Source organism: Python bivittatus, unplaced genomic scaffold, assembly GCF_059951505.1.
Source record: "Python bivittatus isolate LINGU-HERP-01145 unplaced genomic scaffold, Pbiv_v1 ctg000480_np1212, whole genome shotgun sequence".
In the NCBI taxonomy this organism is placed as follows: Eukaryota; Metazoa; Chordata; class Lepidosauria; order Squamata; family Pythonidae; genus Python; species Python bivittatus.
The window spans coordinates 30363674-30378474 of NW_028277075.1; the positions used below are offsets into that span (position 1 = coordinate 30363674).

The 14801-nt window shown below is 38.4% G+C and overlaps 1 protein-coding gene across 6 annotated transcripts in view; it reads right to left on the reverse strand.

The window, feature by feature from the left end:
• RAD51B (RAD51 paralog B) overlaps positions 1-14801 on the reverse strand; it is a 372608-nt gene that overhangs the window by 196756 nt on the left and 161051 nt on the right. For all 6 annotated transcript variants that reach the window (XM_088145605.1, XM_088145604.1, XM_088145601.1 and 3 more), the window contains exon 9: positions 502-620. In XM_088145605.1, coding sequence (XP_088001731.1) covers positions 502-620 — 119 coding nt within the window. The remainder of the gene's footprint in view (positions 1-501; positions 621-14801) is intronic.

Consider the following 14801-nt stretch of genomic DNA (forward strand, 5'->3'; position numbering starts at 1 on the left):
TGACCTATTCCAGAATCCAGGCAATTAAATTGTTTACCTTTGAGATATCTAGAATGGAATGAAATCCACATTTTTGCCATATTCAAATGCTGCTGGGCAAAGGATGGATGTACTTGCCAAGATATCTCAAATTCTACGCAGCAGGTATCAACTGAAATGCACTAGCTCTCATTCAACCCTAGGAAGAAGTGCCACCAAAGTTATCACCCAAAAGAGTTGTATTTAGAGTTCATACACTTAGCTTTGGCTCCAGTTGCTTCTCTCCCACAGAAAAGTAGAGAACTGGGCTCTGAAATTAATGTTCCGGCTACTGATTTCACTCTGAGAGGGAAGAAAGTGAAGGTAACAGACAAGATTTTTTGATTCAGCTAACCTCCCTGCTTCCAACTTCCAAATGTGAACTGCAGACTAGAGTACCTTCTCTGAGCAAAACAGGCCAATCTGACTATATAGTTTATGAGATTTGACCACAGGAATAATATGCCTCCTTTGGTTCCTCACCTGTCTTGTCTTTGAATTGAAATACTGTAAAATGAGTCTCGTATTGACACAATGACTCCATGTATTCCCCAACGCCGCAGTCACGTAGCCAGATTCCCCATCTCCATTTCTAGAAGATCCTAGAATAAAAAAAATGATAGAAACATTAATGTTATGTTCTTGAAACCGAAGTTAAGTTAAATTCATAGTTTGAATCTAACATATTTTTTAAAATAATCCTACAATGATGAACTAAAAAAGGAGATATGCAATATAATTATGTTTGTTACAGCATTTTAAAGGACTGGTACCCATGTACTAATTCTTATATTTATCATAATTTTCATATCATATCAGAAAGAACCAAGCTTGCACCAGTGTGTTCCGTTAAAGTGTAGAGAACACTAATATGTATTAGAACAAATTTCCAACTCTTTGCCAACACAGCAAGGAACAGAGAGTCTGAAAAAGACCTGGTTCAAATATAATAAGATCTATGATTATTATACTGTACACAGAAAGAAATAATATCTTTTCCCTTGCATTTTATCATAGCTAATCCATTCCCCTGCACTGAAGAAATTTTATGTAGACATTCTGTCCTATGTGGAATTATTTATATTTATTTCGTTAGATTTATATCATGACTTCTTCCAAGAGTTTAAGACAGCTCTCATGAGGGTCACTCTTCATTTTATCCCCACAGCAGCAGCCCTCTGAAATAGCTTGGTCTGAGAGACAGTAACCTGCACAAAGTCACCAAGTGAATTTCTATAGCTAAGAATGGATTTCAAATGATCCTAGGAAGAAAGCACAAAGTTTCTGCTTTTTAGTACTTACATTCATGATAAAGTAATTGTCTAAAGCTATGAGAAAAGCTTCAGACAATTACTTTGTCATTAATTTAGAAAATTCCACTTTAGGTATTCCTTCCTTCCTTCCTTCCTTCCTTCCTTCCTTCCTTCCTTCCTTCCTTCCTTCCTTCCTTCCATCCATCCATCCATCCTTCCCCCCCCTCCCCTCCCCTCCCGTTCAAGTCAGTCTAGACTCCTGGTGACTTGTCCAGCCAGGATTAGAACTCAAAGTCTCCCAGTTTCTAGCCTGGTGCCTTTGATCACTACACTTGGATCTCTATTCCACTTTAGCATTTTTTACATAATCTACCAAATTATGAACTAGTAGCTCAGCAACAGTTGCTTACAATTAGCATGATTCTGCCCAATAAACATGGTTCCACTCACTAAACAAATGGTGTAATAAATAAGCAATTTCACTAAATAACTACAAAAGCCAATGCACAGTAGGTTTGTGGGGTTGCACTTTGAGTGATTCTTGTGCATGCTTACATCTCTAGCTACCTGCTACTTCAAAAAGGCTCTTCACTTTTCACCAAGACTGTTCCTCCATTCAAATTGCTCAAAAAGAAAGAGCTCACAATCACGAAAACTTCCCCACTCAACAGGTACTAGAGACTTTCCATTACATCATTAAATGAATAGGCATAACAAACGGGACAGATGTAAGGCACAGTCTGTCTCATCAGAAAATCAGGGGTTATTATTCAAGTCATGACAAACTTTCTGAAGTTCTTATTGCTCCACTGTTTATCATCTCTCACACAGAAATTGTAACATGAACATGAAATCATTAGAAAATCGTCAATCTACAGCATAGAAATAGAGGAAATAGATCATTACTCTTAACTCGATGGCACATTCCACTACACACCCAATGATGTCAGCAGGTACCCTTAGTAAACAGAACTAGGTTCAAGGGCACAATGATTACAAAGAAAGTAATAAATTACTCTGCCCTTATGTCTGAGTGGGAAAACCTTGTGGTGCCAGGCTATAATAGCACCAGCATAGACAACTGCTTGATGGATTATTTTTATGACCTGCTTTTAGATAAGCCCTCACATGTAGAATTCCTCATTCATATGCTTTAGTGCAAAGGCATTATTTTAGAGTAGAACAACTTCCATTTTATAGGGTAGTAGGAAAATTAATCCTTATGTTCTATTTATAGAGGAAATGCTAGAAGCCTTCTTCAGTCCTACATGTCGAGTGAAACAGAACGAAGCCCAGAGTGAACCATGGAGGACACAGAGCAATTTCTCAGTGGCAGTTGACAGACGGGTATTTTGCCCCATCTTCCAGTGCTGAATGCCAGAAGACAACAGATGGCAGGATATTGGAAAAGGCAAGGAAAGAGGCAGCTGAAACATGCTGCTTATGCTACTATGTTAAATGTAACATGAATTGTAATCAGACCATCAATCTTCTTTCATGGTCTTAATAACATTAATTACACAATCAGAATAACAGAACAGAAGGTTAGGGTGTTCAAGCACACACATCCATTTCCCTGCCATATATTCAACTTCACTAACAATATTTTCTTATTAATAGATAAATGTCATAGTGCCCCAGGAAAGGGCAAACAAACAAAAAACAATCTGGTTTATTGTTTGTTTTAATTTACCAAGGCTATAATTCAATGCTAATTGTCCTATGACAGCGGTTCTAAACTGCAGTGTTACAATCCCATAAAATGATAAATGAATTTGTGCAAATCCCTCCTCCCCCCCGAATTAAACTGATTACATTGCATTAGGGTTAGACAAGAAATAAATACATCACTTATTAAAATATATGTGATTTTTAACTGTCCTCACACTTTTTTGACTTAAGCTTACTTTATCAGCTCTCTGGGTATGCTAGTCATCTTTAAATGTTTACCTGCCACCAAACAAAAACTTCCACTTTGAAAGGCTAGAAATGTTTAAAAAAAATCCACAAAGATACTGAACTTCACTAACATGTACACTTCTATAGACACTCCAGTTACTGTGGATGTAATGCTACATGTCGCACTGGAGGCCACCGCTGTTATGATGGATGGTTTTGACAGATGGCTACATTGGTGAGGTTCTCTAAAAACTCAATCCAAGCTCTGCTTCCCAGATCCTATCAGGTGTGCCCAGACAAAGCAGGAACAAATTTTGAAAGTGTTCCCACTTTCCTTGCACATACTTCATCAACATTAGAGAAGGTTTTGTGACCGACCCTCCCCCATGCTACCAAGGGTTCACAACCCACAATTTGAGAGCCCTTGCTGTACACATTTACCCTTGACATGGGTGCTAGAATAAAAACAACGGTCATACTTGGTTTCTGTTTCATTTGTATGGTTTATGATAGTTTGATGGGGGCACAGTACTACAGTGGTTCTATTCTTTTGTGGTTGATTTCATTCGGGGTTGGTGAGGGGGAAGAGGCCAATGCCTAAGCTCTTCCTTTGTGGGGTGCTGCAGAACTCCATGCTTTCTCTCCTCCTGTTTAACATCTACCTGAAACCACTGGGTGAGGTCATCCACTCATTTGTGGACAGTATCATCAATGATACTGCTTTCTTTTGCCACAGTCATTCTATTTCTATTTGCAGGTCTTTGTATTTTGTGATTTTCTCCAGTTCTTTCTCTTCTCTTCTGCTCTCTCCAGGTATTGCAATGTCCACCATACAGACTTTTTTGTCTTTTTTATCAACAATTGTTAAGTCTGGGGTGCTGTGTGGCAGGTGCTTGTCTGTTTGAATTCTAAAGTCCCAGCACACTTTAGCTTCTTCATTCTGTATTACTTTGTTTTGTGGTTCCACCAGTTCTTGCTTGCAGGCAAATGGTATTGCTTGCAGATATTCCAATGCACCATTGTTGCTACTTTGTCATGCCATTGTTTGTAGTCAGTCTGTGTGATCTTCTTGTAGCAGCTTACTGGGCGGTCCACTGTTTCTTCAGCTTCTTTGCAGAGTCATCATTTGCTGTCTGTTGCTGTCTTCTCAATTCTGGCTTTGTATGCATTTGTTCTTAAGGCATGGTCTTGTGCAGCCAGAATTAGCCCTTCTATCTCTTTCTTCAACTTTCCTGCTCTTAGCCATTGCCAGGTTGTTATCTGCTTTGCCTGGTAAGTTTTTTTTTTTTTTTTTTTGGTATACTGGCCATGTAACACTTTGCCTTGCCATGTCTCTTTTTTATTCTTCATCTGGTCTTCCTTTTAGGCCAGTTTGGTCTCTTCAGTATTCAGTAAGCCTTCATGGTGTACTAGCTTCAGTGCATCTTCCCCATGGTCCTTCAGATAGTCTTCTAATGCCCCTTTTTCTTCTTCAACTGTCTGGTGTACTTGCAGCATTCCACGCCCATCTATGCTCCTTGGTAAGTAGTGTCTGTCAACATCGCTGGGTGTATGAAGGGCATGATTCATTTTCATTATTTTTCTGGTCTTCCTAACCAGGGCTTCTAGTTCTGCTTGAGTCCAGTCCGCTATTCCAGCTGTGTATCTAATGACTGGAATTGTCAGGTATTCATTGTCTTGATGGTATTTCCTCCACTGAGTTTGGACTTTAAGATCATCTTCACTTCTAATCTTCTTCTTGACTTCAATGTGCTTGATGTTGTCAGCCTGAAGGATGCCCAGGTATTTGCAGTGATCTTCATCCAGACTCTTGATGTTATTTCCATAGGGCATTTTGATTCCTTCAGTTTTCACTATTTTTCCCCTGTTGATGATATTAGTGACACATTTGTCCAGTCCAAACTCCATTGCAATATCTTGGCTGTATATTCAGACAGTATTGAGCACCAATTCTATTTCAGATGGTGTTTTTCCATACAGCTTCAGATCGTCCATGTAAAGGAGGTGGGATAGCCTGGCAAATGTTTTTCATGTCTGATGGCCATGACTTGTTCAGTATTGTCGACAGAGGAATCACTGCAATGACAAACAGTAGTGGTGATAGTGAGTCTCCTTGAAAGATTCCTCTCTTGATATTAACCTCTCCCAGTCTATCATCATTGACCAGCAACTGTGTCTTCCACTGTGCCACTGATCTTTACACAAAGCTTCTGACATTTCTACTGACTCCTGTTATTTCTAGGCACTTGATTATCCAATCATGTGGCAGGGAGTTGAATGCCTTCTTTTAATCAATCCAAGCTACATTCAAGTTGGTCTTCATTCTCTTACAGTTTTCCAAAATCATCTTGTCAATTAGGAGCTGATCTTTTGTTCCTCTGCTGTTTGGGCAGTTTCCTTTACTGCTCAGATGGAAAGAGCTTGTTTTCAACTAGATGCTGTTGGACTGCATCAGCTACCACACCAGTTAGCAATTTGAAAGTTGTTGTTAAGCAGGTAATTGGCTTGTAGTTGCCTGGTGCTGCCCCTTTTGTTGGATCTTTCATTATCAGATGGTAACCAATCATCAATTTCACCTCCTTGCAGTATGTTAATAAACTACTTGGCAATGAGTGCGTGCAGAGCAGTCAGATGTTTCAACCAAAAACAATGCAGTTCATCTTCACCTGGTGCTGACCAATTCTTGTTCTTCCTTGCCCTTTTCTCCACCATTACTGCTGTATTACAAGTTCTTTCATTTCAGCTTCTTTTTTATTCTTATCCACCTCCTTTATTCAAGCTGCATTCTTGTTGTATTTCTTTGGGTTGTCCAATAGCTGCGTCCAGAGCTGCATTGTTTCTTCTTTGTCAGGTGTTGACTGGTTCATTGCAGTCTCTCCATTGATGGATTGGTAGAAATGTTTCTGATTTGACTGAAGTTGGAGATCCTGCCTATAGTGTGTGATTTCAGATTCGTATCTGCTGATTTTTTGGGCTATGGCTGTTATTTGCTGCTGCATTATTCCAGTGCTTCTTTGATCTTCCTTGTTTCTAGGTGATATTTCCTGATCAGGTATTCTTTGGTCTTCTTGTTCTTCAGCTTCTTTTCTTTCATCTGTTCTAGCTTGCCTGCATCTGATCTTAGCACACTGATCTTATTTTCCAACCTGATCTTCCACTTTGGTGGTGCACTATTTGGCTTTTTTTCTTGTTTGTTGACTTTGTATCCAAGGTATTCAGTTATAATTACAGCCGTAGAGTCTTCGTATATTTGTGACGGGTAAACAACTTTTCTTCCAGTAGTTCTGCAGCTGCTGGCCCTGGTTGCTCAGCCAACAGTCCTGAGTCCTGTAGCCCACTTGTCACCAGATGTCCAGGAACTAGAACACCTAGTGCAGTCCTTGTTGATCTTGGCAACGACTGATCCAGTATAGGTTTCTGTAAATTACATCTCACTATATTGTTTATGGGAGAGACACTCTTTGTCTGGCTCCTCTGATGAGACTTTCCAGTATGGTTGAATCTCTGGCATAGGTCTCATCCTCCTCCGAGCATGCAGAGAGAGTCAACTCAAGATGACAAACATACCTAATATTCCTGCCTCCTATTTTCCCCACAACAACAACCCTGTGAGGTGGGTTGGGCTGAGAGAGAGTGTGACCAGCCCAAAGTCACCTAGCCAACTTTCATGCCTAAAGGAGGCCTAGAATCCACAGTCTCCTGGTTTCTAGGCCAGCACCTTGCTACTACACCAAACTGGCTGTGTAATCTTTAATCTTATATATCTCATCTGATATTCTCAGTTTCACAGAATGTTTTTATTTCCTGATCTTCAGTAGAATTCTTCTCGACTCAGGGTTGGGTCCCTTATTTCTTTATATACTCTTCTTATAGGGTCCCTGATTTCATCTTCCCAGTTCAATTATCATATCTATGCTGATGACTTTCAGGTATATCCGTCTCTCCCTGCTCTGGATAATATGGCATCACTTTTCAAGTGGCTAGACAGGATTTCTGGTTGGACATATTCCCACCATCTTAAACTGAACACGAATAAGATAGAGATTATTGTATCCCATCCTGATATGTCAACCTTCCATTTCCTGTTTCTCCCTTTTCTTATCTGACTCTGGTTCTTTGTAAATATTAGGACACAGAACTTCCTTTTCTTGAACCCCTGTGATATGATTTTAACTTTTTTTTAACTTATTAGATGGTATATTATTATCTGTTATGGGCCTTTTAGGCTAGTGGCTCCTTATTTTATATTGTGATTGTAGTATTATCATAGTACTACATGACCTTCAAGCTACTTTCCACTCTTTCATCATTTTTCTGATTATTCAACAGTAGATTCCACTCTCATGATCAAACTTGGCAGAGTTCTAGTACTCTCTGCCATCCTAACTAAACATATAGATTGATGTATTAAAACTACTGATTGATTAAATTAACATAATAAATGGAGGGAAAGTGTAGTTCTTTCTAATATGAGCATCTTACAAGGGTTGACAGGCACCATCTTGGTTTGTCTTGTTTTATAATTTTATTGACATTTTTAATAAACATAGTAAAAACTAATACAAACTAAACTAGAAGAAAAAAGAAAAATAAAAGTTCAGAAAGTACAGAAAAAAGAAAAAGAAAAGAAGAGAAAAGTAGAAGAGAAAAGAAAAAGACAACAAAGACAATAATAAAGAAGTGGCTTCCAACCTTCATCACACCGAGCATAAGCTAATATACTAACTTTTCACCCTCTTTTAAAGTTACAAATAAAAAAACTCTTTTCCATATAACCTAACTTTTATCTGCACACAATCCAGAAATCGTCAACTTTTCAATCCTAGTTGAGCAAAAAGTCGATTAGGAGTTACCAGACATATCAAACAAATAATTTATCCCTGATCAAATAGTCCAACTTTATATTCCTTCTTTTTGCTCTTCATAATCTTAACCTTTAAATCATTCCAATGACATTGCAGGATGTGATCTTTCATCAATCTTTGACATTCAAGAGGAGTCATCTAATTTTCACCAGCCTACTTTGTAAATCCCATAGAGGCATCGTCTAGAATTTCTTGTCGCAGCTGTATCATGCCAAGATCTTTTTCTTGATTTGTCTGTTGTATTCCCATTTTGGTGATCTCAATTTTGTTGTCTTCCATGCCTTCAAACTCTAGAATGTCTATGTCAGATAAAAGTTTTTTAAAATGTTTCTCATCATCTTCTAAAAATTTATCCATTGAAATCTGTATCCTTTCTGAAATTGTAGTTATTAATATCTCAGTCCAGTTATTAAAAACTCTTTAAGATAAGAAAAGATTTAGCCGGCTTAGCCATTTTAACTCTTTTCTGTCTGATCCTTTAGTTCCCTCTAGTGTCCATTTGCGACCTTCATTAAGCCTCAGTTCCTAATATGGGTTTAGTTCCATTTCAGACAATTCCCACAAATATATTATTTAATTATATACTTGTTTTTCAAATCTTACAGCAAAAATAACCAATATTCCAAATTTTTATGGTCTTCCAATCTGTTTTAGATTTAGATTTTTTTTAGATTTTTTTTTTTTATCCCGCCTTTATTATTTTTATAAATAACTCAAGGCAGCAGACACACTTAATACTCCTTCCTCCTCCTATTTTCCCCACAACAACAACCCTGTGAGGTGAGTTGGGCTGAGAGAGAGTGATTGGCCCAAAGTCACCCAGCTGGCTTTCATGGCTAAGGCAATACTAGAATTCACTGCCTCCTGCTTTCTAGCCTGGTGCCTTAACCACTAGACCAAACTGGCTTTCAAAAAAGCCAGACAGCATCCATGGGGTGCTAGTAACTAGCAATTAAAGAACAATCAGTTCTGAATTGCAAAGGAACTGTTATGCTAAGCTGGCTAAAAAAGCTGTTTAAAACTTTCTTAAATCAAGATCCTTTTTTTTTATTTGCTTTTTGCCAATTGTATATTAAATTCTTAAGTCTCTGTTTAAAATTTCTTAAATCCAAAGAAGAAAGTATAACTCACCAGGTATCAAATTAAAGCTTGCCATTTTGAAGGTCTCTAATATCCATAAAGTAGTTAAACTGAACATTTCTGAAGGTGATTAGAAAGTGAGTTCGGCTGGCTTAATATCCTTATTAAAGGCTCTGCTGCTGCTGAGAACAAAGATGTTGTCTCCCTCAACTCCTGGCGCTCAAATTCGTGGGAGACCACTATTTTATGGTCTCCTCACAAGGAACTGTCATTCAGAGCTTTCATGGGCGATCTCCCGTTCTCTCCTTCTCCAGAGAGCTTCAAAGGATCGTTCTACTCGCTGGTCTTTCATTCTACACAGCAATCGTCATCTCCATTCTTTCGCAGAGACTTTTTAGTCAGCCATGACTCACAGCAGAAGCCGACAGGCACCATCTTGAAAGAGGCACCTTTCCTTCTCTCACATGGAAGAGAATGTGTCTTCTCATTTGGTGGCTGGTGCCAGAAATGAACAGAAATCTAAAAACCTAAGTTATGAATTACCAAACTACTGATTTTATTCATATAAAACTCACACAGATTCCATTATTACTGTATTATATAAAATTACTTTGTCATATAAGGAAAAAAGGAAACTTTATTGTGAATCTCTGTTCTCAGAAATTGTTCCGTCTGCACCCCCTTAGAACTAGCAGACATGTTTTGAATTTTGGACTGGAATGGAAGAATATATTGTTTATGAATTTCATAAATTCAAATTTATGAAATGATTATGCAGCTGAGAGAACTATGTTCAAAAGGCAAATTTAATTAACTATAAAAATCTCATTGGTAGAACATAAAGCAGAAGGAAAACCACAAGGAAATGTGAAATAATGGAGTAATTCTAAACACTGCTCCTTTATTTATGGCACAGGCAGAAGGCCTAAATATCGAAGTGTCTTTTCTGGAAAACAGTGGCAGGTCAAATGCGCTTCAGGTTACTCAGAGAATAGAATTCACATTAAGAAAAAAAGCTACTTTCTCCTCAGCCCTCCAGAGATCATTCACCATCACAGACTATATCAAAGCAGTAGCAGATAAGGTCACTCTAACTATTTTCTTGAGGATGCACCTACCCAAAGCTGCTTACACTGAAGCATATTTGTCTTTCCTATAAACTTGAAAGAACATTTGTGCTGATGCTTACAAAAGCCTTATAAATCTTTTCTGTTGGACAGTATCTATGGGAGGTCACCCTACTGCCTCTTTAAGTTAATGTACCAATTATGTCCTCTGGAGACTGTTTCTCACATAAGCTTTGATTATACATTCCTTCAACTAAGCCTTAGATCAAGGTATAACATTAACATCCACTTAACATTTACTTTTAAAGGAATAATTAAATCTTTGGATTTCCTAAACTCTAAGGACCTACCCAAATAAAAATTAGGTATCTAGTACAAATCCAACTGTCCACCCCCAATATTTATATCTGCTCCAATCTTAATGGACTGTGGCAGGCAAAAGCAATATAAAACAGGCAATACAAAACCCCTAAAAGTAAAACAGATAATAAGGTGATATGAAACAAGTAAGGGCCAAAAGCATGCTCAGACAAGTAAGGTCAGAGCCATCTGTACTTGTGGAGGTAAGGCATAACCCAGATTCTAGGCTGGCAAGGTAATTCTTCTCTACTGAGAAAAATTAGGACAAAATGAAAATTGAGGGACTGAATAAGCATGTCAACTCCTGGATCATAGTCTTTGTACAATCAGCTACCATATTCTGATCTTCCTTTATTAAGCACAAGTTCTCCTCTGCCCTTTTGCTTACTTGTTCTCTTATCTATTGAATAAGATAAGCAAACAGTGAATTTGCATATATGACAAAGATTGGGAACATGTATTTTCTTTGTTGTTGTTGTTGTTGTTCAGTCGTTAAGTCATGTCCGATTCTTCGTGTCCCCATGAACCATATTGTGCCAGGCTTTCCTATCCTTCACTGCCTCCCTGAGTTTGCTCAGTTTCATGCTCATTGCTTCAGTGATGCTATCTAACCATCTCATCCTCTGCCGTCCCCTTCTCCTTTTGCCTTCAATCTTTCCCAGCATCAGGGTCTTTTCCAAAGAGTCCTCTCTTCGCATTAGGTGACCGAAGTATCTGAGCTTGAGCTTCATTATCAATCCTTCCAATGAGCAATCAGAGTATTTTCTTATCTGCTTAATTAAGTATTTGCAGACATGCTGTGTTTTTATCAGGATATGCTTTCCTTCTAAATTAGTCTGGAAACTTTTTTGTGTAAGGAAAAAATGTAGAGTTCCAGGGAACTGATGCTCTGTTGATTCTCAGTTCAGTTTCATTCCTAGGTCACCTTCTTGTTGAAGTGACCGCCTCCCCATACACAAATAGGGTGTCATATATCATTATAGTGATCTTGTCTGGAACTTCTAATCTGATTCTGATAGCCTGACTGGCATTAGCCACTAATCTAACTTTTCAAGTACTGGTCCCTGTGTTATAATGTATCTCTATGCTTTGAAAGAAATGAGAGCTTGAAATGGCAGAAACTTACAGAGCTTCAACAATGGAATCAGGAGCAAGGAATCAGATCCTAGCATGACATGTGAAGACTAGCTTCATCAGATTAAACTGGAAGATTCCCATTATGCAATCCTCAAGTTTCTTCTCTGAGTCAGAAAAACATTGAATTGACATTCAAAACTTCTTGCAAATGTTCTAAGTACTGAGTTGGTCTCAAAACACTCTTTTCCAAGTTCATCATGATGTCATAATTCTTTAAGCAGTCTAGAGTCTAATCCTACTCAAATCAAAATGTTGTCTAAGTACAAAACAAACTAACAAACCACCCCTTCCTAACATGCAAGTGACCAGTGCTATTTCTGATCAGCCATGGGGCTAACAATAATCCAAAAAAAAAAAAAAATAGGACTCGGTACCAATACTAATATTTCACAGCAAAATCTTAGGAATTGTCTGTCTGCAACATCTATGTTTATCATTCAACCTTGTCACAAGGAGAGCCTCCCTTGGGCTCTTGTTTCAGCTATGACAGCATCAATGAATTCCTCAAAAAATCTGGGCTCCTCAAAATTAATTCAAATTATGCTTTGGATTTGCTATGTGTTTACAGCACAGCTGTGCAGCCAGAGATTTTTTCCTTGCTATAGAGTTTGCTCCATAGATTGTGCCCAAAATGGAGACCATCTAGAGTAGAATCAGGTAGAACAGTTGTCCAATTTTTCTTGAGTACATCCCTTGCCTACTTTTGATGATTATCAATGCCTAGAATTTTCTGTATCCATATATAAGTTGTTCTAGAAAAGAAAGAGGTAGCATCTGATGTGTGAAAGGTGGCTCCTGAAACGCCACACCCAGTCAGCATTGTCTCTACCTTCTTATTGCAAAGATCTTGGGCTACTGCTCTCCATCTGCTGGGATGGTGGCAGAGGAAATGAGGATAGTTACAAATGCATTAACACCCCCCAGAAAAGTTCTATCTTTGTAGAAATATATTTTCTAAAAGGTTGTTTGATTCTGTTATTAGTTTTTTTTCATATTTTCCCAAATACACATGTGAAAGGCACAAGCAAGGACTGGTAAAGCAGCCTTAATGTTAGTGGAGGCAGACAGGGTGGGATTCAACATCTTAGCTGCCTATGGCTCCAGATCTGACAACTGAAGTATGCTACATGGTTGGGTTGGAGAAGAAAAAATATTATCAGACATACCCCACATCTTCCTAGAGTTTCCCTTCCTCTGAAATCTTAACATTGGAAGAGATTTCTGAACATGGGCATAAGGTCTAGTGTTTTGTAGTTTTAGCACAGTTGTGTTGCTTTAGAAGCTTTGTGGGCTTTTTTTTTTCCCCCTAAGAGAAGAGTTGGAGGATCTTTGAGGATTGAGAAGAAACAGAAGAGGACTATCTGGAAGACACAGCATCAGAGACGAATTCCTAGACATTTTATACCCCTATTCTGTTGTGGGAAATCCATTCCTTAGAATAACTGCTCCTTTTTCATTTTCCCTTTTGCTTTATGCAGGAAGAGAGAGGTTCAATTCTGCCTATTGAAAACCAATCTGGATTTAGAAATCTCTTGAGTGGTGATTTTATTTATTTGTTTGTTTATTGTTTATTTGTTTTCTATAGCTGCCCATCTCAACAAGGGACTTTTAACCACCCCCAAAAATTCAGCCTCCTGCATAGGAAAATTGGGACTTAGCCAAATTAAAATTAGGACTTTCCTCTTCGCTTTCTCCACTTGGCCAATTTGGGGTGTTGGTGCCTTCTCAGCCTGCTGCTCTGCAGCAGATATGGGTTCTTCCCCCCATCTTCCTGTTCATTGCCTCTGCCGACCCCATGAAGCATAACATTATGGCTCCCTACTTGCCCTCCAGGAGGGTGAGTAGGTGTGGGACCAAAACATATCCATTCTCTTTGTTGGGATTCACTTGGCCAGCTCTACACCATTGCTATAGACTCTGCTGTCACACTGAAAGGCTGTTCTGGCCCTCTTCTGTTGATAGGAAAATTGGACATTTTCTTGTTGCTCTGCTGGTGCAGTGTTCCCCAGAACTCCCCCCAGTGACCCTTTCCTAAATGCAAAGAGTAAAGTGAGGAGGAAGATGAGACTGGAGATGATTTAAAACAACAACATAATCAAGGATGGACTCTTAAGAGCACCAATTAGACCCAACCACTCTGCTTACTAGGCAGGGATGGTCTGGAAGGCAAGGCGGTGTTTCTACCCAAGAGGTTATTTAAAGCTGGACTCTGGCTGCTAGGTTCAGGAAAAGGCACCATCCTGAGGTGGAAGTAAGCACATCAAAATAGTTCCTTATGTTTTGCCTGCTTCTCCCTAGTCTTTTTACTCATAAGAATATTTTGTTTGATCAGGAACAATGGTTGATATTCTACATGTCCAAAGCAATGAGTTCATTCCTTGGGCTCCCCGGCCAAAGTACATGCTACAAAGCAGATCAATTTCTAATTAATAAATGAAGAGTCAGTAGGCTATACAGAAATTTATTCAAATGTGTGCAGGCATATTTCATTACAAATTGCAAATAATAAATAACTAGCCATACCGTAGTGCATTGTCTTGTGAAAAATAAAACACAGTGGGTCAGGGGAAGGGATAATGATACAAAGATGTGTGTAATGTTTATATAAACTGACTTTGGAGATATACTTAGTCTTCACATTATAGGTTCACCAAGTAATCTATCATGTGTTTTGGGTTCCCAACCAGTATGGTCAATATTCCAGACTATAGAAGGCTGAAGGGCAGCAACCTTAAATACTTTTATATAAAATAAATAATGCTACTTTGCTTGATTACAAAAAATTCAGAACAATTTAAAAATGGGCCTCAATAAGCAGCTAAAATAAGTGCAATGTTAATGCAGCAAGCAAGCAAGCATTTCTTTAAAATACTTGATGATGTTAACTAATGCTACATCTGGCTGATCTTTGATCGTAATAAACTGAAACTGAAAGATACCTTTTCTTATCCTAGGACATTAAGATTAAGCTACCCAACCTTATTCTTTCTGGTTTCTAGGATTATGTAGAGGATGGGTTAATTGACTGATACTGTTTTTGTCTTTTTCCTTGTTCTATGCTGCCCAGAATCTATGGATTGGGATGAGTTAAAAAAATGTAAGTAAATTCAAAGAACAATCCA